A 25,997-nucleotide genomic window follows, 5' to 3' on the forward strand; every position below is an offset into this window, starting at 1 on the left:
TGGGTCTCTTGTAAACAGCATATATACAGGTCTTGTTTTTGCATCCATTCAGCCAGTCTATGTCTTTTGGTTGGAACATTTATTCCATTTACCTTTAAGGCAATTATCGATATGTATGTTCCTATTACCATTTTCTTAATTGTTTTGGGTTTGTTATTTTAGGTGTTTTCCTTCTCTTGTGTTTCCTGCCTAGAGAAGTTCCTTTAGTATTTGTTGTAAAGCTGGTTTGGTGGTGCAGAATTCTCTTAGCTTTTGCTTGTCTATAAAGGTTTTAATTTCTCAGTCGAATCTGAATGAGATCCTTGGTGGGTAGAGTAATCTTGATTTTAGGTTTTTCCCTTTCATCACTTTAAATATGTCCTGCCACACCCTTCTGGCTTGCAGATTTTCTGCTGAAAGATCAGCTGTTTACCTTATGGGGATTCCCTTGTATAATATTTGTTGTTTTTCCCTTGCTGCTTTTAGTATTTGTTCTTTGTATTTAATTTTTGATAATTAGATTAACATGTGCCTTGGTGTGTTTCTCCTTGGATTTTTCCTGTATGGGACTCTCTGCTCTTCCTGGACTTATTGACTACTTCCTTTCCCGTATTATGGAAGTTTTCAACTATAATCTCTTCAAATATTTTCTCAGTCCCTTTCTTTTTCTCTTCTTCTTCTGGGACCCCTATAATTCAAATGCCGGTGTGTTTAATGTTGTCCCAGAGGTCTCTGAGACTGTCCTCAATTCTTTTCATTCTTTTTTCTTTATTCTGCTCTGCTGTAGTTATTTCCACTATTTTATCTTCCAGGTCACTTATCTGTTCCTCTGCCCCGGTTATTCTGCTATTGATTCTTTCCAGAGAATTTTTAATTTCATCTATTGTGTTGTTCCTCATTGTTTGTTTGCTCTTTAGTTCTTCTAGGTCCTTGTTAAATGTTTCTTGCATTTTCTCCCTCTATTTCCAAGATTTTGGATCATGTTTACTATCATTACTCTGAATTCTTTTTCAGGTAGACTGCCTATTTCCTCTTCATTTGTTTGGTCTGTTGGGTTTTTACCTTGCTCCTTCATCTGTTGTGTATTTCTCTGTCTTCTCATTTTGCTTAACTTACTATGTTTGGGGTCTTCTTTATACAGGCTGCAGGTTCATAGTTCCCATTGTTTTTGGTGTCTGCCCTCAGTGGGTAAGGTTGGTTCAGTGGGTTGTGTAGGATTCCTGGTGCAGGGCACTTGTGCCTGTGTTCTGGTGGATGAGGCTGGATCTTGTCTTTCTGGTGGGCAGGAACGTGTCCGGTGGTGTGTTTTGGGGTGTCTGTGAACTTAGTATGATTTTAGGCAGGTTCTCTGCTAACGGGTGGGGTTATTTTCCTGTCTTGCTAGTTGTTTGGCATGGGGCATCCAGCACTGGTTGTTGAGTGGAGCTGGGTCTTAGCATTGAGATGGAGGTCTCTGGGAGAGCTCTCCCTGATTGATATTACGTGGGGCCAGGAGGTCTCTGGTGGACCAATGTCCTGAACTCGGCTCTCCCACCTCAGAGGCTCAGGCCTGACACCCAGCCGGAGCATCAAGACCCTGTCAGCCACACAGCTCAGAAGAAAAGGGAGGAAAAAAAAAGAAAGAAAATAATTAAAATTTTAAAAAAATTAATTATTAAAGTAAAAAAATTAAAAGTAATAAAAAAAGAAAAGAAATGAGCAACCAAACCAATAAACAATTCCATCAATGATAACGAGCACTAAAAACTATATTAAGAAAAAAAAAAGGACAGATAGAACCCTAGGACAAATGGTAAAAGAAAACCTATACAGAGAAAATCACACAAAGAAGCATACATATACACACTCACAAAAAGAGAAAAAGGAAAAAAATATATATTATATATATAAAATAAAGGAAGAGAGCAACCAAATCAATAAACAAATCTACCAATTATAGTAAGCATAAAAACAGAAAAAAATTAGATGAAGAAAGCAAACCCCAAGTCTACAGTTGCTCCCAATGTCCACCTTCTCAATTTGGGATGATTCGTTGTCTATTCAGGTATTCCACAGATGCAGGTACATCAGGTTGACTGTGGAGATTTAATCCACTGCTCCTAAGGCTGCTGGGAGAGATTTCCCTTTCTCTTCTTTGCACAGCTCCTGGGGTTCAGCTTTGGATTTGGCCCCGCCTCTGCGTGTAGGTCGCCTGAGGGCATCTGTTCTTCGCTCAGACAGGACAGGGTTAAAGGAGCAGCTGATTCGGGGGCTCTGGCTCACTCAGGCCGGGGGGAGGGAAGGGTACGGAGTGCGGGGCGGGCCTGCAGCGGCAGAGGCCGGCTTGACGTTGCACCAGCGTGAGGCGCGCCATGCGTTCTTCCGGGGGAGTTGTCCCTGGATCCCGGGACTCTGGCAGTGGCGGGCTGCACGGGGTCCCGGGAGGGGAGGTGTGGAGAGTGACCTGTGCTTTCACACAGGCTTCTTGGTAGCGGCAGCAGCAGCCTTGGCGTCTCATGCCTGTCTCTGGGGTCCACGCTGATCACGGCGGCTCGCACCCGTCTCTGGAGCTCCTTTAAGCGGCGCTCTTAATCCCCTCTCCTCGCGCACCAGGAAACAAAGAGGCAAGAAAAGTCTCTTGAGTCTTCAGTAGGTCCAGATTTTTTCCCAGACTCCCTCCCGGCTAGCCGTGGTGCACTAGCCCCCTTCAGGCTGTGTTCACGCTGCCAACCCCAGTCCTCTCCCTGGGATCCGACCTCCGAAGCCCGAGCCTCAGCTCCCAGCCCCCGTCCGCTCCGTCGGGGGAGCAGACAAGCCTCTCAGGCTGGTGAGTGCTGGTCGGCACTGATCCTCTGTGCGAGAATCTCTCCGGTTTACCCTCAGCACCAATGTGGCTGCGCTCTCCTCCGTGGTTCCGAAGCTTCCCGCCCCCTGCCCCCTCGCCCACCCTCCGTGTCCACCAGTGAAGGGGCTTACTAGTGTGTGGAAACCTTTCTCCTTCACAGCTTCCTCTCACTGGTGCAGGTCCCGTCCCTATCCTTTTGTCTCTGTTTTTTCTTTTGCCCTACCCAGGTACGTGGGGAGTTTCTTGTCTTTTGGGAGGTCCGAGGTCTTCTGCCAGCGTTCAGTAGGTGTTCTGTAGGAGTTGTTCCACAAGTAGATGCATTTTTGTTGTATATGTGGGGAGGAAGGTGATCTCCACATCTTACTCCTCCGCCATCTTAAAGGTCCCCCCCCGGAATCATTTTTGATTCTTTCATGTCTTGACCCCTTTGTGTAGTATTAGGCACATATGGATTAAATGTCTAAAATGCCCTGCACACCCCCACGACCTCACCCCAGTTCAGACCATCATTGGTTCCATCACAGGTTATCAGAATAGGTATCCAGATTGACTTACACTCCTCATCTCTCCCCCCAGTAGACCATTACTACCCATCACTGCCAGAGTTTTCTTTCTACGATTCTGCTGGAAAAATCACTCCACCTGGCTCCCCATTGCCTGTTCAATTATGTATTCAATTATGTATAACCTCATTCAATGCCTTGATAACCTGCCTCCAACCTAACATTCCTTAGCAATTTCTGACTTCACCCTTACATTACATCCTACATGCAGTACCAAATTTAATCACTTTCTTTCTGTAGTTTCCAGAGCCTCTGCCTTTCTTTATACCATTCCATCCACATGGTGGCCTTTTCCAACCTCAAGGCCACCATATCCATCCATCCAAGTCCTACCCATTTTTCAAGATCCAGATCACATACCACCTCCTCTGTGAAGTCTTCCCTGAGTGATCCAGTGAGATGTGACTTCTGCCTCTCTAAGCTATTACAGCTCCATTATTCATATTATATAACAACTAATCATATTTGGTATAGTTTCGTGGTATTTATGTAAATGTCTCATCTTTATTATCTCTTTAATCTCTTAGAGCAGATTTTTTGTCCTACCATCTGTCATCTGCAAAGTCTGACACAATGTTTTGTGCAAAGTAGAAGTGTTTATATAGTAGATAATGGTAAAACAATGATGAGCAGTGAGAAAACCCTGAGTATAAACATTCCATAGTTTAAATCCTGTGCCTACAAAATTTTTCCTTGTTTAATGGAATTTAGCAGTGCTGAGAATGTTATTAAGGATTGCAGTCTCAGTCAAAGAACTGAAGAGAAGAAACAGAAGTGACACTTAGCTCTTTGCTGCAAACTCATGGACAAAGTAGTAGCTCTAGATCCAGACAGAGATAGTCGAAATTATCCTGAATGTTTTCATTTCTTTGTTGTCTAAGTGCCTAGATCTCTAATTTTATTTAATTATTTTTGTTTGAGGTAATATTTTATTTTTAATAGGGATTGGACAGTTTTTTGGACTGGATAGATTTTTGGTGGGTGTTTAAGGGAGAGATAGGTGAGCGATGCTGAAGGGCACTTATGGTTTGGCACAAGTCCAACAAAAACAGTGAGAGCTGCAGTTAGTTTAACTTTCCTGTCCCCTCTCCCTCACCAGGATGCACGAATTCCACAGCCAGATACGTTCTTCATGGGGAGAAGCTGTTGCTTTGACGTGGGCCAGGGGAAATGTCTTTTGCATCGATAGCTGAGAATCGTTACTGTGGACTGTCTAGAGGGATGAGACATAGCTGTATTTATCTTAGTTGCTTTGTAATACTCCTTTGAAAAATGAACTCTTACTCCTATCTGACTAAGAGCATTTAATTTATTGTAAATGCAGTGGTGAAATTTAATATCCAAAGCTTTCATCAATTTAAGGCCATTTTGAAAACTCAACTCCTTTGTTCAGAGTGCAGCCCCCATTTCACTTAATTTCCCACAGAGTGTCTTCTCATGATTTATGTTAATTTTCTCGTGGAAGCCCAAATCCTGATCTCATCATTGTGACTCACCAGTCAGAAAGGTCTAGGGCTAAAATTTACAGAGTTTGCTCTGTAAATTTGGAACAGATTTGTAGCCTCAGTGTTGGAAGGTAGAATTTCAAATAAGAAATGACAATGCAGCATTGTGTCAGGGCACTGGGAAGTGTTTGTCTCACACAAGGATAGAACGTTAATCCATTTTTGGTCAGGGTCAGCAACTTTCACATTTCTATATTTATTCTCAGCCTTCAGTTCTTCCATTGAATATGCAATATTACGTGAAACGATTCATCTCTGTGATGGCTGTTGATTGAATGAGTTTTTCAGATTCCTGAGAGAGCTGTTTCAGTAGTTATTCTGGTTATCTGCTATGCCAGGCATCTTCTAAGCACATTACTGACTCAACGAGCATAGCTCTCTAAGGCTGAGCCAAAGTCTTGGTGCCTCTAAATTCAGTTTAAAAAATAAATATAATGAGCATTTTTAAATGAAAAAATTAATATCGACTGGAAACTGTTTACTATAATTGCCAAAATTAAATTGAGAGTTTATGACATGCCAGGTATAATCCTAATCACTTTCTATTCATTAATTTATTGGTTCTTTTTTGAGGTAGGTACAATTAGTATTCTTATTTTACAGATGAAAATAATTGAGGGAGCAAGAGGTTAGGTAACTCACCCAGAGTCACCAACTAATAACTACCTGACTAGAATCCAGGTATCCCTAACTTGGGAACCTGAATGTCTAACTACCAAGTTACTTGGCCTCATGGCCTCCTGGTCAACATCAATGATGACTTGAGAAGAAAGAGGAACATTCAGGAAGTGTGAAAAATATGTGAGGCTAGAGCAGGAAGAAGGGAAAACCAAGACTTGTGAACTGGAAAACTGGGCGGAGAAGGCAAGAGAAATGGGGGTGAAGTGGGTGGATAGAAGGGTTGAGGAGAGGATATATTGTGAGGAGCAAACAGGAATGAAAAACCACTGCGGCTGCCTTCCTTGGGGAGAAGGCTGAGCTCCTGTGGTTCTAAGGAATATTCCAGAATCCAGGGGGTTAGCTTAAACAAGTAGCTCCTGAAGAAGCAGTCAGTAGAGTCTTTACAGTTTTCAAGTATGGAAACAGGAGAGCAAGTGTAGCTGAACTGGAATAAGGGAGAGTAGAGTTCAAGAGAGAAGCCAGACTTACTGATAAATGAGTGTTTTCCAATAGCTGCTTTGTGCAAGTACATTATGCAAAGATAGAATCTATAATTAGTCAACATACCTGTATTTGTTGATTCAAGTAAAACCTGTATTAAGCATCTACTGTGTGAAAAACCCCGTATTAAACACTGAAGAGGATCCAATATAAAATACATTTCAAAATTTTAAGTGGTATGTGTTTGTGTGTGTCTCTATGTACACTAGTATCGGTAGAAGCAAGGACATTAACATGAGACAAGTGTATGATTACTATATTACAAAGTATAGCAATGTAGGTACCGTAAAGGAGATACAAAAATCCAAAACGCTGCAAGGCTTCCAAAAATGTAGGGGACTCTACTCAGTTAAAGGACTGGGAAAGATTTCTTGGCGAAAGGGGTGTTTGAGGAGAGCTTTGAGAGATAGAGAGGATTTTCGTGGATGATAAATGTGGGACATACATTGAACTTCAGAGAACTCAGAAATAGTTGTTTTAAGCTGAATCTGCCCCAGGATTTTACTAATGTAAGATATTCTTTTCTCTCCCCAAAGTGAAGACTTAGATAATCTCAACAAAATGAACAAAAGCTTGAATAGGTAAGATTTTAAAACATCTATTTTTTCGCTTTATTACTGAATTTGCTTTGTTATTTTTCAGTATTTGAGCATGAGGACCCATATACTGGGCTAGTCAAAAGCGTCCTACAAATCTTGAATAAAAAGCTTGCAGAAATCATTTCATCATTGTTATAAATGGTTATTACAATTTAAAGACACTAATATTGAAGTGTCTTTGATTTTCACACACCAGTGTTTAGTAAGGCAGTTATAAAAATAACCACATTTCTCTTCCTGAATGCTAATATATTAGTATGTAAACAATTTGGTTTGGTCACTGAATGCTTGTAGTTGAACCACTACAAAAACCACTCATCTTCTTAGTTAACATTATCTCCTTATTGTGAGTCATTTGTAATTGCATAACTTAAAGATCATATTAATTGAGGTTTGTGTTAGAGGTCTGTGCAATTTTAGTTCTCTCTCTGTTACTTGGCACACTAACATACAAAACGGGCAGGGACCAAAGTGATGAAGAAGCAAAGCAAATGTCCATTTTCTTATCTATAAAGAGAAGAGGCATTAGATTAAGAATCAGACTTCATGGCCTACTGGGACCAGGCAGGGATAGATGAGTGAAGGGAGCTGGCTCTGTATTGTAGAGGGAACGCCCTGACCGGGAGAGCCCAGCTGCTTCTCAGCTCCAGCTGATGTTGCCACATGAGAATTTGAGCCTAAAATTGCAGGACACTTTCAGGAGATCCTGAAACTCCAGGTGTCTACATGTAATGGCCAGCTTTGTAAATATTGGTCCACATAAAAAACAAAAACACTCCATGAACCCAAACAACACATCCATGAGCCTATTACAGCTTGTAGATCCCCAGTCTGTATCTTTTCTTTTCTTTAAGGTCCACTGCAATTTAAATTTTGAGTCTAGGAAGATACCTGTTTGGAATAAAGTGATTTCAAGAATTGTAGCTCATCTTTCCTAACCAGCTATTTTTCCTGTCTTAGGTATAAACTTATCTATGTTTTTATGAGTTAAGTATCCATTATTAGCACTGATGAGACTCTTTGTTCAATACATTTAAAGAAATAAGGGTATTGATGGTCTCTTTAGAGCAAATCTTAAGGCAGAGCCAACAGAGAAAATGTAAGTGTGTCTGTCTCTAACCTGAAAATATTATCTCCCAGATTGCTTGTTTTATTCTTTCAGACATTATTAGCTGGAAGGGAGTTATGTCCTCTGGCATAAAAATGTCCTAGCAGATGGGGCAGTGCACTCAGTATTGTAAATTTAGTTCAGACATGATTGCCCAGAAGGATTTCTGCTGCTCTATTCAGTAAGAGTAAATGAGCAATTCATGAAAAATTTTTACTGTATCTGACCTTTCAAGATACCACACAATTTTATTTCAATATGCAGTCTTTTATTTGAATTTCTTTGTGTTTTATAGACCCAAAAGCCTTGAAAATCTCATTGTTGTGAATACCCAGACAGACAAAGATGGCAAAGGGTAAGATTTGATTGAGACTCATACAGGCTTCTTTGATTGAGTCCTAAACTGTATGCCATTTCCTGGGGAGACCCCCTGCTCAAGACAAAAGTCAGACAGGCTGGTGGAAGAGGCACTTTATCAGGGTCAGGAGATGGGTCGGTGTCTTGGTGCTGGCTCTGCCACCAACATCAATCTGGGTGACCCTGGACAAGAAGCTTAACCTCTGGAGACCTCTGTTTCCTCAGTCCATAAAACGAAGGGTATGATCTAGATGGTCTCTAAGTTCCCTTTTACATCTAAAAGTGAAAGAAATCAAACTGACTGTTACAAGTAGTGAACAGTAGGCTGGTTTATGAACTAAATATGTTCACTATAGGACATATTGATACTGGGAGCATAGCCCCTCACCACTGAAGTCTTTCTAAGGGACTGAGGCATTTTTCAGTTGGAATCTTGATTGAGTCACTTCATATGTATATCACTCAGATATACTTGTAAACATCTCAAGGCCAAAAGCCATGCTTTTATTTATTTTGTATCATAAAAAAGATTAATTAATGATCAGTAACCATTAATTTAAAGAGCATTTAAAGAGGTTAACTTATAGTTTTAGACTGACACTGATATACTAGAGAATGAATTACTACTGACATTATTTTTCATGCTGAAAGAAATCAAACTTTTGACAGTTTCATTAAAGGAAATCCCAGAACAATCAAGAATGACAAAGGATAAAGATTTCTGAGGTCTCTACTGCTTTTTCTCCAGATTGGCTGTTTATCTTGTATTCAGTGTGTCATTAGATTTGCCTTTTCCTACCATGATGATTATTTCTATTGTCCTGGTTATCTTTAAAAACCATTGATCTGTGCCAAGCTGTGCACAGATGGGTATTCTAGCATTCCAAGTCAAACTCTGCAGTATGCCTTCTTAACCCTCTCTGATGTAGAACACAACAAAGTCTATATAACGAAAAGTGGGGGCAATCACAAACTCCATTCAGACACTGAACACTTATTACCAACATATTACTATAATGTGAATGTGCAAACATTATTACAGGTGATTTTTTTTTTCCAAATGGGGAACAGATGAAGTGGAAAGCAGTCAGTTCTCTGTAAGTGGCTGTATGAGTTTTACAGGAAAAGATGAGATTTCAGGTTTTTTAAGAAATGAACTTTGGAAAATGAAATTAAACATCCTCTAGAAGGAATAAATAGCAGAATAGCTGGGGCAGAGGAACAGATAAGTGACCTGGAAGATAAAATAGTGGAAATAACTACCACAGAGCAGAATAAAGAAAAAAGAATGAAAAGAATTGAGGACAGTCTCAGAGACCTCTGGGACAGCATTAAACGCACCAACATTCAAATTATAGGGATCCCAGAAGAAGAAAAGAAGAGAGGGACTAAGAAAATATTTAAAGACATTATAGTTGAAAACTTCCCTAATATGGGAAAGGAAATAGTCAATCAAATCCAGGAAGCACAGAGAGTCTCATACAGGATAAATCCAAAGAGAAACATGCCAACACACATATTAATCAAACTATTAAAAATTAAATACAAAGAAAAAATATTAAAAGCAGCAAGTGAAAAACAACAAATAACATACAAGGGAATCCCCATAAGGTTAACAGCTGATCTTTCAGCAGAAACACTGCAAGCCAGAAGGGATTGGCAGGACATATTTAAAGTGATGAAAGGGAAAAACCTACAACCAAGATTACTCTACCGATCAAGGATCTCATTCAGATTCAATGGAGAAATTAAAACCTTCACAGACAAGCAAAAGCTAAGAGAATTCACACCACCAAACCAGCTTTACAACAAATACTAAAGGAACTTCTCTAGGCAGGAAACACAAGAGAAGGAAAACACCTAAAATAACAAACCCAAAACAATTAAGAAAATGGTAATAGGAGCATACATATTGATAATTACCTGAAATGTAAATGGTTTAAATGCTCCAACCAAAAGACATAGACTGGCTGAATGGATACAAAAACAAGACCCGTATATATGCTGTCTACAAGAGACCCACTTCAGACCTAGGGACACATACAGACTAAGGAGGGGATGAAAATGATACTCCGTGCAAACGGAAATCAAAAGAAAGCTGGAGTAGCAATTCTTATAGCAGGCAAAATAGACTTTAAAATAAAGACTATTACAAAAGACAAAGAAGGACACTACATAATGATCAAGGGATCAATTCAAGAAGAAGATATAACAATTGTAAATATTTATGCACCCAACATAGGAGCACCTCAATACATAAGGCAAACGCTAACAACCATAAAAGAGGAAATCAACAGTAACACAATCATAGTAGGGGACTTAACACCCCACTTTCACCAATGGACAGATCATCCAAAATGAAAATAAATAAGGAAACACAAGCTTTAAATGATGCATTAAACAAGATGGACTTAATTGATATTTATAGGGCATTCCATCCAAAAACAACTGAATACACTTTCTTCTCAAGTGCTCATGGAACACTCTCCAGGATAGATCAAGCCTTGGTAAATTTAAAAAAACTGAAATCGTATCAAGTATCTTTTCTGACAACAATGCTGTGAGACTAGATATCAATTACAGGAAAAAAAACTGTAAAAAAATACAAACACATGGAGGCTAAACAATACACCACTTAATAACCAAGAGATTACTGAAGAAATCAAAGAGGAAATCCAAAAATACCTAGAAACAAATGGCAATGAGAAAACGATGACCCAAAACCTATGGTATGCAGCAAAAGCAGTTCTATGAGGGAAGTTTATAGCAATACAATCCTACCTCAAAAAACAAGAAACATCTCAAATAAAAAACCTAACCTTACACCTAAAGCAATTAGAGAAAGAAGAACAAAAGAAAACCCAAAGTTAGCAGAAGGAAGGAAATCATAAAGATCAGATGAGAAATAAATAAAAAAGAAATGAAGGAAACAATAGCAAAGATCAATAAAACTAAAAGCTGGTTCTTTGAGAAGATAAACAAAATTGATAAACCATTAGCCAGACTCATCAACAAGAAAAGGGAGAAGACTCAAATCAACAGAATTAGAAATGAAAAAGTAACAACTGACACTGCAGAAATACAAAGGAACATGATAGATTACTACAAGCACCTATATGCCATAAAATGGACAACCTGGAAGAAATCAACAAATTCTTAGAAAAGCACAACCTTCCAAGACCGAACCAGGAAGAAATAAAATATAAACAGACCAATCACAGCACTGAAATTGAGACTGTGATTAAAAATCTTCCAACAAAAAAAAGAAAACTACAGGCCAATATCACTGATGAGCATAGATGCAAAAATCCTCAACAAAATACTAGCAAACAGAATCCAACAGCACATTAAAAGGATCATACACCATGATCAAGTGGGGTTTATTCCAGGAATGCAAGAATTCTTCAACATACGGAAATCAATAAATGTGATATGCCATATTAACAAATTGAAGGAGAAAAGATGATCATCTATGATCATCTCAATAGATGCAGAGAAAGATTTTGACAAAATTCAACACCCATTTATGATAAAAACCCTACAGAAAGTAGGCATAGAGGGAACTTACCTCAACATAATAAAGGCCATATATGACAAACCCACAGCCAACATTGTTCTCAATGGTAAAAAAATGAAACCATTTCCACTAAGATCAGGAATAAGACAAGGCTGCCCACTCTCACCACTCTTATTCAACATAGTTTTGGAAGTTTTAGCCATAACAATCAGAGAAGAAAAAATAATAAAAAGGAATCCAAATCAGGAAAGAAGAAGTAAAACTGTCACTGTTTGCAGATGACATGATACTTTAGATAGAGAATTGTAAAGATGCTGCCAGAAAAACTACTAGAGCTAATCAATGAATTTGGTAAATTAGCAGGATACAAACTTAATGCACAGAAATCTCTTTCATTCCTATACACTAATGATGAAAAATCTGAAAGAGAAATTAAGGAAACACTCCCATTTACCACTGCAACAAAAAAGAATAAAATACCTAGGAATAAACCTACCTAAGGAGACAAAAGACCTGTATGTAGAAAACTATAAGACTCTGATGAAAGAAATTAAAGATGATACAAACAGATAGAGAGATATACCGTGTTCTTGGATTGGAAGAATCAACATTGTGAAAATGACTATACTACCCAAAGCAATCTACAGATTCAGTGCAATCCCTATCAAACTACCAATGGCAGTTTTCAGAGAACTAGAACAAAAAATTTCACAATGTGTATGGAAACTCAAAAGACTCCGAATAGCCAAAGCAATCTTGAGAAAGAAAAATAGCGCTGGAGGGATCAGGCTCCCTGCCTTCAGACTATAATGCAAAGGTACAGTAATGAAGACAGTATAGTACTGACACAAAAACAGAAATATAGATCAATGGAACAGGATAGAAGGCCCAGAGATAAACCCACGCACATATGGTCACCTTATCTTTGATAAAGGAAGCAAGAGTATGCAATGGAGAAAAGGCAGCCTCTTCAATAAGTGGTGCAGGGAAAACTGGACAGCTACATGTAAAAGAATGAAATTAGAACACACCGTACACAAAAATAAACTCAAATTGGATTAAAAATCTAAATTTAAGGCCAGACACTATCAAAATCTAGAGGAAAACACAGGCAGAACACTCTATGACATAAACCACAGCAAGATCCTTTTTGACCCACCTCCTAGAGAAATGGAAATAAAAACAAAAATAAACAAATGGGACTTAATGAAACTTAAAAGCTTTTGCAAAGCAAAGGAAACTATAAACAAGATGAAAAGACAGCCCTCAGAATGGGAGAAAATATTTGCAAATGAAGCAACGGACAAAGGATTAATCTCCAAAATATACAAGTAGCTCATGCAGCTCAGTATCTAAAAAACAAACAACCCAATCCAGAAATGGGCAGAAGACCTAAACAGACATTTCTCCAAAGAAGATATACAGATTGCCAACAAACTCATGAAAGGATGCTCAACATCACCAATCATTAGAGAAATGCAAATCAAAACTATAATGAGGTATCACCTCACACCAGTCAGAATGGGCATCATCACAAAATCTACAAACAATAAATGCTGGAGAGGGTGTGGAGAAAAGGGAGCCCTCGTGCACTGTTGGTGAGAATGTAAATTGATACAGCCATTATGGAGAACAGTATGGACATTCCTTAAAAAACTAAAAATAGAACTACCATACGACCCAGCAATCCCACTACTGGGCATATATCTTGAGAAAACCATAATTGAAAAAGAGACATGTACTATACAATATTAATTGCAGCTCTATTTACAATAGCCAGGACATGGAAACAACCTAAGTGTTCATTGACAGATGAATGGATAAAGAAGATGTGGCACATATATACAATGGCATATTACTCGGCCATAAAAAGAAACGAAATTGAGTTATTTGTAATGAGGTGGATGGACCTAGAGACTGTCATACTGAGTGAAGTAAGTCAGAAAGAGAAAAATAAATATCGTATGCTAACATATATAAATGGAATCTAAAAAGAAAACAAAAAAATTATTCTGAAGAACCTAGGGACAGGACAGGAATAAAAACGCAGACGTAGAGAATGGACTTGAGGACACGGGGAGGGGGAAGGGTAAGGTGGGATGAAGTGAGAGAGTGGCATGGATTTATATATACTAACAAATGTAAAATAGATAGCTAGTGGGAAGCAGATGCATAGTACAGGGAGATTAGCTCTGTGCTTTGTGACCACCTAGAGGGGTGGGATAGGGAGGGTGGGAGGGAGACGCCAGAGGGAGGAGATATGGGGAAATATGTATATGTATAGGATTCACTTTGTTATAAAGCAGAAACTAACACACCATTGTAAAGCAGTTATACTCCAATAAAGATGTTAAAAATAATATTAATTAATTAATTAAAAGATAAATAAATAACTGAAGTTTGGAAAGTTCCATACAAGTGGTGGAAATTAGGAAAAGTGGGATGAACAACGCAAGTCAATCGTGTGGGCTAGGAAGGAGGAGAAAAGAGAAGGGGTTTGTAAGCTGGTATAACTTGATAGCAGCTGGGCTTTGATGCAGAAAAGATGGGTCTGTTTGGTGTGGTAGGGAGAGCCCACAGTTTCTTTTCCTTCTTCCCTGCCTGTCTCCCTTCCTTCTTCCTTACGCAGAAGGAACCTCAAATGTCAGCAGTCTTATCACAGTGAAAGACAGAGACAGATGAAAATGGCATTGAACCAGGGGATTTAGAGAGATTAGCTTTCATATTCCCTAATTGTTTTAAGCTATTGGGCGTGTGAAAGTTTTATTGGTTGTGGTCAAGTCACATAAAGTACTGGTGTCATCAAAGAGTTATTTCTACCTTTCCCAGGTTACTTTTTATTTAAAATGATTTGTCTAAATCTTCAGAATGTTTAGATTTAAAATGTTGATCATCTGATTTCCACCCTTGATGTGAATGATTTTCATGTTCAAGGAAGACAATATCTCAACACATGTATTAAAGTTAGTTTCTCACCAACCCACCCTCAAAGGACAAAGAAAGCAAAAGCTGAGATGTGGGGGGGGACGTCTACGTTTAAATTGATTTAATTAAATTGATTTAATCATAACCGAGTAATGGTTGGGTCCTCACTGTAGGATAGTTAGCATATCAGCATTTGGCATGAGAAGAGCCACTTGAATTAAATATTTCTAAAGACTTCTGATGTTTCAGGTACTGATAATGTCTTACTGCTGTTGTGAAAAATCTACTGTTGAATCTCTCTTTCTCTCTCTGTTGCTGTGCTCTCCCTGCCCCCTCAAATGTTATAAAGAAACCAAGGCCTTGGAAGTCTTATTAAAGTTAATCAAAGGACTGACAAAAACAAGAAAGTAACTTAACTATATTATTGATAGGTAACTTTCATAACAAAAATGAATTTAATACCAGTATAATAATCTCCAAAAGCTTGAATTAATCATCAATAATATGGAATGTGTATATAAAAAATACTGTGGGAATACTTTGAAACTGATCTAATTTTTTTTTAAGAGGTGAAGACCTTGATAATGTTATCAAAGTGAATCCCAAAGAAAGTGAAAACACCACTGGGTAAGACTGATTAGTATCTTTAAATCTGATTTCTGTAAGTGACAATAAGATAAAATGATTTGGCATTTTAACTTTAGAAATGTGTTTTACTGGCATGGAATCGGATAATAATGATAGGCCACATGACCTTTCCTCCTTGCTCCCAATAAAATTGCCTATTTTTAAAGAATTGCTCCAATGTTTAATAGTAAGTTGCCTTTTCTCCCAGATTTTGATTTGGTTTTAGGGGTGAGTTACTGAATTGAATTTCTTTGGATCTAAAGAAAGCACAGTCTTGACAATATTTTAAAAGTGGATCTCCAAAATGACAATGATAACCAAGAGTGAGTGTTGACTAAAACTACTGAAAATCAACTTCTTTGAGCATGGTGGTCTCAGAAGGCAGCCCAGGGGAGGGGCTGGGCAGATACACACACTGGGAGGAAGAACATCCCACCACTTCTCTTCTTCAGGACTATGTTGACAAGGCAGCAGTACTTAATCACGATACCTCTGCCATCCTCCACTGCCCACTTTGGGTTCGAGCTATGCCCCTTTTGGTATTACTCAGTTCATTTTAATGGAGGTGACATGTGTCTCCCCAAGAAGTGTCATTAATTTTCCTACCATGTAAGGTATTTTTTCTTGCTCTTATAATTCACCATAATCTAATTATATTTTAAAAGGGGGAATGGTTGCGTTTATATGAAGACATATATTTTTTTAATTATTTTTCATATTGTTAAACTATTATCATCTTTTACATTATTCTTATTATTTAAAAACAGAATAGGCAATTATATCTGATTTGTTAGATGGAAATTTACATTCTATCTGGATCCAGTATAGAACTTTATCTAACTCAGCATTACTTCAGTGTCACCCATCTGGGGTGTTCTAACAAGATGTATCTGAGGGCAAAGCTGATTTTGTTAAATAACAAGTTTCACGTACACTTATGCATTTTGAGAATGAAACAAAAACATCATATGTTTCTTGTTGGTAAATTAGGAAACTTAAATGGTCTTCAGCTCAAGAAGTAAGAGAAGAATTTTCATTTGCATTTAGAGCTTTAAAAATTACATTGATAGAGAACGTGTATACTTACCACTTCTTAATTTTGCCAATCATTGTTCACTTGATCAGTGTTTTATTTTAATGACATTCATTAAAACTCATTTCCTTATTCAAAGGAAAGAAGACCTCAATGGGCTTATTAAAGAGAATCCTGAAACAAATAAAAATATCAAGGGGTAAGTAATTTAAAGCTTTTTATTTCTCCTTTGGCATTTATAAACACATTGGAATTCTGAGTGCTTGCATTCAGGAGAGCAAATTGAAATTCAAACCGAACTGAACTCTTTTTTTCCACATACGTCATATTAAGCAATTCTATATGAGTGATACACAGAGTGACCTCTTGCGTTTTATTCTCAGGTGACATTTGCTATAAGGTAGATTTTGAGAAATTAAATGAGAATTTGACTACCCTCCTCTACTATTTATTTCTTTGTGTGTAAGTGTGTGTGTGTGTGTGTGTGTGTGTGTGTGTGTGTGTGTGTGAGTCTGTATGTGTATGTGCATGTGTAAATAGTGTGTTACGTATAAATGTGTGTATATATTAGTGTATATGTATAAGTGTGTTGGTATAAGTGTATGTGTGTGTATTAATCAGGGTTCTCCAGAGAAACAGAACAATAGAATAGAGAGAGAGGGAGAGAGAGAGAGAGAGAGAGATTTATTATAAGGAATTGGCACATGCCCTTCTGGAGGCTGAGAAGTCTCAAGACCCATCGTTGGCAAGCTGGAGACCCAAGAGAGACAATAGTAGTTCCAGTTCAAGTTTGAAGGCCTGAGGACCAAGAGAGCCCATGGTTAAGTTCCAGTCCAAGGGCAAGAGAACAAGGTCTTAGGTCAAGCAGTCAGGCAGGCAAAGTCTCTTCTTAACTCAGCATTTGGTTCTATTCAGTCTTTCAGCTGCTTGGCTATGGCCCACCCATGTTAAGGACGGCCATCTGCTTTACTCAGTCTACAGATTCGCATGTTAATCTCATCCCAAAACACTCACAGACACACCTGGAATAATATTTGACCAAATATCTGGGCACTCTGTGGCCCAGTCAAACTGACACATGAAATTAACCATCACAATGCATATATATATATATATATATATATATATATATATATAAACGTATGTGTGTATGTATAAGTAGTGTGTGTGTATGTTTGCATAAATAGCATATATAAACAAGTCTATGTTTGTGGGAGTGTAAGTAGTGTGTGGATGTGTTTATGTACAAACTGTGTGTGTACATGTGTACTGTGTTTGTGTGTAGTGTGGGTATGTGTATATAGTGCAGTGTATGTTTAAAGATGAAGAGCTTAACAAAGTGTACCTTGTAAACGAATTACCCTACCCATGAATTGTCAAGTAAATCTGGAAAGCTTATGTCCTCTTGCTTCTTTTTTTATTTTTTAAAAAACAGATGGAACATATCTGAAACTGAGCTTGTTGATGTGTTGCTGAAAAGTATACCAAATAATTCCATGTGGTTTCTTTTGAACTCCTTTCCATTCCATTCACTCAGTACGTGTTATTATGCATTGATTCTAAAATGTGTCACTGATGCCTGCAGGCCCTGTCAGCAGAGCCTGGCTGGCTGAAAGCTGGTGTGTGCTGTCAGGCCGTCCTGTTCTCAGCAGCAGTGTGGTTGCAGGCCCAGTGACCCTATGAGTTGCAGACGTGTACAGTTTTGCAACCGACAGACTGAGAAGAGAGCACTGACTTCCTTGGTTACCTGGGTATTTCAGGGAGGTAACTTGAGGTTGGGAGCAGGGAATCTAAAAGACCCGGGTTCAAATTCTGGCTCTGTCACTTGCTAGCTGTGTCCCCATGCTTCAGTTTACTCATCTACAAAATAGGGATCATAATACTGTCATGCCTGGCACATAGTAGATACAAATAGTTTTAGCAATGATAAAGATTCACGTGAATTGTGTTTTCTTAATAATTTAGATTCTGTTCAAATATTTAACTTACTTTGACTGTCCAAGAAAAATTCATGTTTTTCCTTTCTAATTTTTATTAAAAAGAGTATTTCAAATCATCACCTATTGTTTTTCATAGGTTGGGGTGTGCGTGTGTGTGCCTATGTGTACACATGTGTAGACACACATGCAAATGTGTGCATTCATGTGTGTATGCTTGTGTGTGCATTCATGCGTGTATGCCTACATGTGTGAGTGCATACGGGTGTGTGTCTGTGCAAACAAGTGAAAATGTGTGTTTGATTGTGTACATGTGTACACATGCTTGTGTGTGCCTAAATATATGTGTGAGTATATACGTGTGCTTTTGTGTGTATATGACTACCTATGTTCATGGTTGTGTATGTGTGTGCTTCCTGGGACCTTTTAGGGACAGTAGTCATCTTTTTTTTTTTTTCCTTTACCAAGTATAATTAAATTCTGTAGATCTCTTAAAAGTAAAATAAGATCGTCTCCCTCCCTTATAAAAAACTTTCAATGTTCTCTTATTTCAGGTAGAATAAAGTTCTAATTTAGCGATGGCCTTTCACGTGTTCAGTAAAGTCCAGCCAAACTGATCTTTTTTCTATTCCAGGCTCACTTCTGCCTTAACACGTCTGTGTATGCTATTCCCACTTTGGGAAGCTCTATTCCCATATTGTCACGTTCTCAAAGAGATCGTTTCTGACCATTGAATATAATTAAGTCACCACCCCCTCCTTCAACCCCAGCATTGCAGGCACCAGGCACTCTTTTTTACTTTCTTCATAGCATATATTATTATCTGGAAATGTGGCATTCATTTACACATTTGATTGCATATTGCCTGCCACTCATCAAGTTAGAATGGAAGCTTCTTGAGGGCTAAGCCTGTCTGTATTGTTCACAGCTATCCCATAACTTGGGGCCCATAGTAGGCTTTCCATAACTATTTGTGGATAGAAAGAATGCATAAATATTGAAGACATATACACTATGAGGCATTGCTTCCCACAGTTGAGCTCAAAATATTATTTTACATTACTACATTAAATAGCACACTCTTCTTTATTGACTATATGAACTTTAAAATTTAGGAAACCTTATACTGATATGTGCCCTATTTAATATATTTAAAGAGATCAAGGTCTTGACAACACAACCAATACAAATATTACAAGGGAGGAGTTGCAGTGCTTAATGTTATGGAGTTTCTTTTTGAGTACTCAAATCTAGAAGCAGAATCCTGGGAATTTTTTTTCTCAGTCACTAGCATTCAAATTCCACATATTTCATTCAGGCAACAAGGGGTTAAAAAAATCAGCAAAGGGTATTGGTGTAGAATGGTTGTCTCTTTCAGGGTTAATAATTTCATTATTTGCATGAAAAAGGATCAAATTTTTTATTGCTGCTTTTAGCAGGGATGTACACATTCTCAGACATCTGCATACAAGTAAAAACTTGAGTCAACGTCTAGCTGCTTCCAAATATCTATACCTTTGATGTTGCACTGATGCAACCTCAGAGATTTCATGATCAATCTTAGCAGGGCCACAGGGCATGGGGATCCAGAGTGTAAAAGTGCCTTCTGTGGACGTTCTTTACCCATGTGGTATCCTCTGTAGATCAGAGGCACTTTGGCTGGCACTGTGAATGTGGAAAACACATGTAGAAGCAATAGGAAAAGCAAAATTCCATTAAAATCAGAAGCAGATATACTAAAGGGTAATCATAAATTACTGACGTGTTTTCACTGACTACACGGAGTTTTATATTATAGTAAATATAGCTTACATTTCAGAACTTTATAGATTTTAATCTTCCTATTATTTGTTGCCAACACAACTAGTCAAAATTTGTAGTTTTAACACACAGTTATAAGTACCAGCAGCAGATACCAGGTTTGTATATCGTGGACTTTAACAAATTGGTATACTTATCTAAATCCAGTGTTTAAATAGAAAATCTGCTAATGAATGTCAATTTTACAAAACTTCTCCAAAGTTCAGAAGTTCCACAGCATGTTGGAAGTTGATAGGTAGAGTTGTGTCTTGTGGAATGTTCCATGAAATGTGTATACAGACTATTACAAAATATGTTTAGTGCACCTGGAAAAGGCTAAGAGCATGGCATTCAATGAATCAAAATAGAGTCCTAGTTCAGTATTTGCTAGTGGCCCTAATGGCTCCAAGATTAAAATATTGTCTCACTGAGTCTCAATGTGTTTCAGAGATATATAAATCCCTACATACTTCTGTGTACCTTTAACAATCTTCAGCTCTTTGGCATGATCTCAGTGAGTGTTTATACTGTTCCTGAGTTTTAATGAATAGTTTTATCATCTTGGTTCTAGTCTATCATTAACCTCATCACGTTTTCTATGCTTTAAAGGGGCCAGAGCCTTGACAATCTCATCAAAGTGACCCCTGAAGTGAACAGAAGTAACCCAGGGTGAGGATTATATCATATCTTTCTTCCTTCCCATCAATTTGTGCATCAAATTCTGCATCAATTTGTGGCTCTCATTAGAGAAGCTATGCTGAAAAATCTGTGGAGTCAGAAAGTCTGAGTTCCATTACTTACTGGCTGGGTGCCTTGGAGCAAGTCCCTCGAACACTGAGCTGAGGCTTCTTTAGTTATAAAATGAGGATCATAATGTCTGTTCCACCTTTGTCATTTGATTATTAAGGATCAAGTGCAATAATGGATATAAAATCCCTTTAACGCAAGAAGGCACTACAAATGGAAATTATTAACAAAATATAGTTTAATTATAGCTATAGGATTATGTAGAATACTGAAAGGGGCTGGCCAGGTGAGAGTTTTTGGCAAATAGTTCCAGAATTGATCTTTTTAACTCAATCTTGCCCTAATTTTATGGTTTTATTTTGACTGTAAATGGGAAACTGAGCTAGTATACCAATGATTTGTATGGAGGTCAAAATTTTTACTCTTTTTTTTTTTTTTTTTTTTTGCGCTACGCGGGCCTCTCACTGTTGTGGCCTCTCCCGTTGCGGAGCACAGGCTCCGGACGCACAGGCCCAGCGGCCGTGGCTCACGGGCCCAGCCGCTCCACGGTATGTGGGATCCTCCCGGACCGGGGCACAAACCCATGTCCCCTGCATCGGCAGGTGGACTCTCAACCACTGCGCCACCAGGGAAGCCCAAAAATGTTTACTCTTTTAAATGAAGGGCATAGACTGGCATTGATTTCTCTCAAAACCTAATCGCAAAATTCATCTTGAGTACATATATCCTTCAAAGTACTTAGTTGACTTAATTCCATTTTTACTTATTATGTTTTTGTTTGCTTTTTTGTTTAAAGTTCCAAAGACCTCAGTAACCTCATCAAAGTGAACCCAAGAACAGGAAAAAGTGTGCAAGGGCAAGATTGAATACACACCTCTTTTTTTGTTTCACATTAACCAATGCTTAAAAACGTTATTAAATCATCATTTCAGCAGACTGACACTGCTATAGTATCAATGTATCAATGGTAGTTCAAGAAAAACCATGGAACCCCCATGACCTTTTTTGGGTTTTGTTTGTTTGTTTGTTTGTTTTGCGGTACGCGGGCCTCTCACTGTTGTGGCCTCTCGCGTTGCGGAGCACAGGCTCCGGACGCGCAGGTTCAGCGGCCACGGCTCACGGGCCCAGCCACTCCGTGGCATGTGGGATCCTCCTGGACCGGGGCACGAACCCGTGTACCCTGCATCGGCAGGCGGACTCTCAACCACTGTGCCACCAGGGAAGCCCTGCTTATTAATTTTTTAACACTATTTCATTGGACTGATGTGAGGATTAAATCATATAAATCACGTAAATCACTTAGAACACTGCCTGGCACATCATGAATTTTCTGAAACCATTAATTATTGTTTATTATTTCTATGCAGTTATCGTTAGGTCCAAATATATATTTTCAGAGTCAACACTGAAAAACTCCAACCCCTTGAGATGATCTCTATTTTAATAAACACTTTATAGTAAAATATTTCTATAATAAAAATGTTTCTCCATTTTAATAAATATTTGAAACCACTTGATGTAAGTTGACCATTTCTCTGATTATTTCTTCCATGTTTTAAAGGGGCCAAAGTCTTGACAATCTCATCAAAGTGGCTCCAGAAATAAACAGAACTAACCAAGGGTGAGGTTTATGGAACTTCTTTCTCCATTTTCTTCTATTCAACCTCGAAAATATGATAAAACTCATTGTCCCATCACAGAGACAGCCAATAATGGGACCCAAAATCAATACCTCTATGTCAGAAACCTAGTCTTCAAGTCCTTATTCAGGGCTCCCTGGTTGTGGATGTTTGTGGAGGAATTCCTTAAAATATGGGAATAATCTCTTATCAGTGTGGGATTTGTGTTCCATGTTTGGGATTTCCTCAAAATGAATCGAGTTTCCTCCTGGGATGAAGTATCTTCCCCATACAATTTCTTAGACATAAGCAGCCTAAGAGAAGGTCTTCATGTGAAGAAAATTCTCCTTCCTTTATCCTTCATCATTTTTTGCCTCTTCTCTTATGTTTACACTCAAACAATTCCTAAAGTTGGGAGGTTATTTTTTAAAATTATACTTAGTTTATTGAAATAATAAAGAATACAAAGAATGACATTTGTCTTTTATAGAGAGAATTTTCTTTAAGGTACATCATGTTGAGTAAACAGAGATGTAAAAAAATCACGAATCTATAAATATATATTGTTATGCTAGTTTGAATGCGAATTAAATATAAAAGATACCAAGGTATATATTTCCTTTCTGACAGATATTCTATCTTACTTGGTGTATACGAATTCTATTTTTACAGTAGGTAGATATCATATAAAGTTTATTAGACTAGATCAGGAGTCAGAAACTTTTGCTTAAAGAGCTAGGTAGTAAATATTTCAGGTTTGGGGGACCAAAACAGTCTCTATTTTAACTAGTCAACTAGCAACCATTGATAATACATTGTAAAGGAATGGGCATGGCTGTGTTCCAATAAAACTTTACTTATATAACAAGACTACAGGCTGAATTTAGCCTGAGGACCATAGTTTGCTGACTCCTGGACTAAACAGTATTTCATGTGGGTGAGTGAAGAGGATCAACTCTGAATGTACTTGGAACAGCTTCTGAAACAAAGCCTCCCTTGCATATCTTGTTTTATTCACTTTATGGTTGGACCAAAGATTTTATCATTCTTTTATCTGATTATTTAGTGCTAAATTGTCCTTAGATTTTGTTCACTAAATAAGAACATAATGCATTGCCACTGTCTGAGGGTCAGGTACTGAATCCAGAGACCAGGTAATACTTCATGTTACAGATAAAAGAGTCAATGAAAGACAGCTATCCCTTGTCCCTCTTCCAAGATGACTTAGTTTGTAAAGTGAAGATGGCCTTAATGATATGACCTTTCCCATGCAGTGTGTGAGCCTCGTTTCAGTCCCCACCCTCTGCCATGTATTGCATTAGGTCATGTGTCCATCTCTTCTACTTGGTAGTGAAATTTTTGAGTTCAGAGAATACTTATTAGCTGTATAATCTTGGACACATAGTTTAAACTCCTTTAAGCCTCAGCTTCTTTATCTGTAAAGTGGGGATTGTAAGAATTACCTTCTTCATGAATTACCAGAAAAATTATATGCTAGCAAGCTTATGAAGCACTTATTCCTCAAGTACTTATTAGATATTATCTATTGGTATTATTATTACTGTTAATGTTTTTCTTCATTGTTGGATCCTCATTGCACCACTCAATGCTTAGTTCAAAGAAGATACCAAAGAAATTATCTGTTAGGTTGGATTTTATGAAATTGTGACATTCAATAATTTTTGATCCACAAGAGGGCAATTTCATATAGTTCAATATAATAGAATGCAATAATTTACATGGAAGGATTTGTACATGATAAAATTAGTTTATAGGTTAATCCTAAAGATTAGTTCAGGGATATAAGCCTTTCCAGTCTTTTTTCTTTTCAGGTTGTATAACAAATTGTCCAATAATAAGGTATATCAAATTAGGCATCTTGTTCAGGCCTTCTGGTGTTCGAGTTGGTATGAAGGCCCAGTACGATAACAGAAATGTCTCTTTAGAGCTATTATTGACTATTTGTTTAGAATAAAAGCAAGTTATATAATCTGAAGTCTTCCTTGTTCTGACTTAGCATTGCATGAAGCATGATTCTGAACTGATTAATATCTTGGAGTAGCCTGAATGTTACATATTAATATTATGTATATTACCTCCATACCTTAGAATCAGGAAATAGCCTCTTTTTTAAAAAATCCCAGGTTTTTGTTTTGTTTTGTTTCGAGGGGAGGGAAGCAAGGAACACGTGCAAATGACCAACAGCTTAAATTTTTCTCTTGTTCATTACAATCATCAAAAATATTCTTGGAAAACAAGGAGTTTACGAGCAATTTAAATTTGAGGTTGTCTTAAAAGAAATAAGAATAAAACTAAATTAAATTTTCATATATATGTAGTTGTGTAAGAAATGAATTGATAGTAGCCACCTGCTTTTACAGAGGGCTAAAAAAAGAACTCAAGATGAAGTTTTGAATTAACAACAATCACTTGATTCAATATTAAGATTGAAAAAAAATGTACAAATTGTAATTGATTTGACTTGATTTTACCCCCTTATTGAAATTTACAACATTTTTTAGGAACCAGGATCTGAACCATCTTATCAAAGTGACTCCCTCAGCCAAAAAAAGGTAAGCTTATTAAGATTATTGAAGACTCGTGAGCAAGTCTTCAATTTATGCCCCAGAATAAGATTATTTGGCTAAGGACATTTGAAAGGGGACATGAAAAAAATGAGAACAAATTGATTTGTTGTGTGTAATAATGGTAGATAGATTTTTTCTTTTATTGTGTTGCTTCAATTTATTACATTATAATTTTGTTCAAATTGTAATACTGAAGCAAATTCTGTTTAATGACTATTTGAGAAATTCACTGGACACAACAGTAGCATAAGTAGGTTATTACTGCAAGTTTATAGTAAATAAACTATAAGTTCATAAAACTGAATAAACCAAAGAATATTGGCTTTCTTCTCTTTCACAAACCCAAGGATTAATAAAAATTAAATGACTCTTCAGAAAAATGGTGACATAACATTCTAATACTTGATTAGAATCTTTCTACATGATTTTGATTATACTCCTGTCTTCTTGAAAAGTTAAGACCCATCATTCACTGGAGCAAAAGTTAAGAAAAACGTGACAGAGTAACTCCAAGCTACCTCTCAAGATTATTATGATGATAATGTTGGTGAAAAGCATTGTGCAGATGTAAGGAATTATTGTGAATAGAGAGAGGAAGGATGTTAGCAGAAGGGAGCATGTGGTTTGGCGTCCAGCTATGGTTTCAATCCTAGTTCACCCTCAGTCATTTCTTAGGTATCTGGCCCAAAGAGGGTCTTAATTTCTATGAAACTCAATTTATTTATAGAGAGAGAATGGTAATATTTAACTCAGTTGTTTTGAGGATTTAAAAAAGATAACTAATATAACTAATATATATAAAGTAGAAACTCGGTAAATTTATCACTTTTTGTCTAGGATCCCATGGAATGATTCACAAGCATCAGAAGAAACAATGCCAGCCATTGTTTCTGATCTCCAACTGAATTTGACCTTTTATTTTATTTTGTTTTAGCAGTGAACAAGATCTTGATGAACTTATTAACGTAAGCCCCAAAGCTGTCAAAAACACAGCCGGGTAAGAGAAGGATGTGATTTATTTACTTTGCTTTGTTTCTCCCTAACTAAGTACAATTTGAATATAAATGACTTGTAATCATTCTATGGGCAAACTGAATATAAATCTTGA

At 37.5% G+C, this 25,997-nt stretch overlaps 1 protein-coding gene across 6 annotated transcripts in view; it reads left to right on the top strand.

Moving 5' to 3' along the window:
* The window catches only part of SCEL (sciellin), a 147,351-nt gene that overhangs the window by 76,112 nt on the left and 45,242 nt on the right, over positions 1-25,997 (top strand). For 5 of the 6 annotated variants that reach the window (XM_059995656.1, XM_059995659.1, XM_059995658.1 and 2 more), the window contains 8 exons: positions 6,569-6,613; positions 8,035-8,094; positions 15,106-15,165; positions 16,338-16,397; positions 20,545-20,604; positions 22,244-22,303; positions 24,824-24,874; positions 25,824-25,886. In XM_059995656.1, the coding sequence (XP_059851639.1) occupies positions 6,569-6,613; positions 8,035-8,094; positions 15,106-15,165; positions 16,338-16,397; positions 20,545-20,604; positions 22,244-22,303; positions 24,824-24,874; positions 25,824-25,886 (459 nt within the window). The remainder of the gene's footprint in view (positions 1-6,568; positions 6,614-8,034; positions 8,095-15,105; positions 15,166-16,337; positions 16,398-20,544; positions 20,605-22,243; positions 22,304-24,823; positions 24,875-25,823; positions 25,887-25,997) is intronic. The other variant, XM_059995657.1, reaches the window with a different exon arrangement.

This window comes from Delphinus delphis, chromosome 18, assembly GCF_949987515.2.
Source record: "Delphinus delphis chromosome 18, mDelDel1.2, whole genome shotgun sequence".
Taxonomy (NCBI): domain Eukaryota; kingdom Metazoa; phylum Chordata; class Mammalia; order Artiodactyla; family Delphinidae; genus Delphinus; species Delphinus delphis.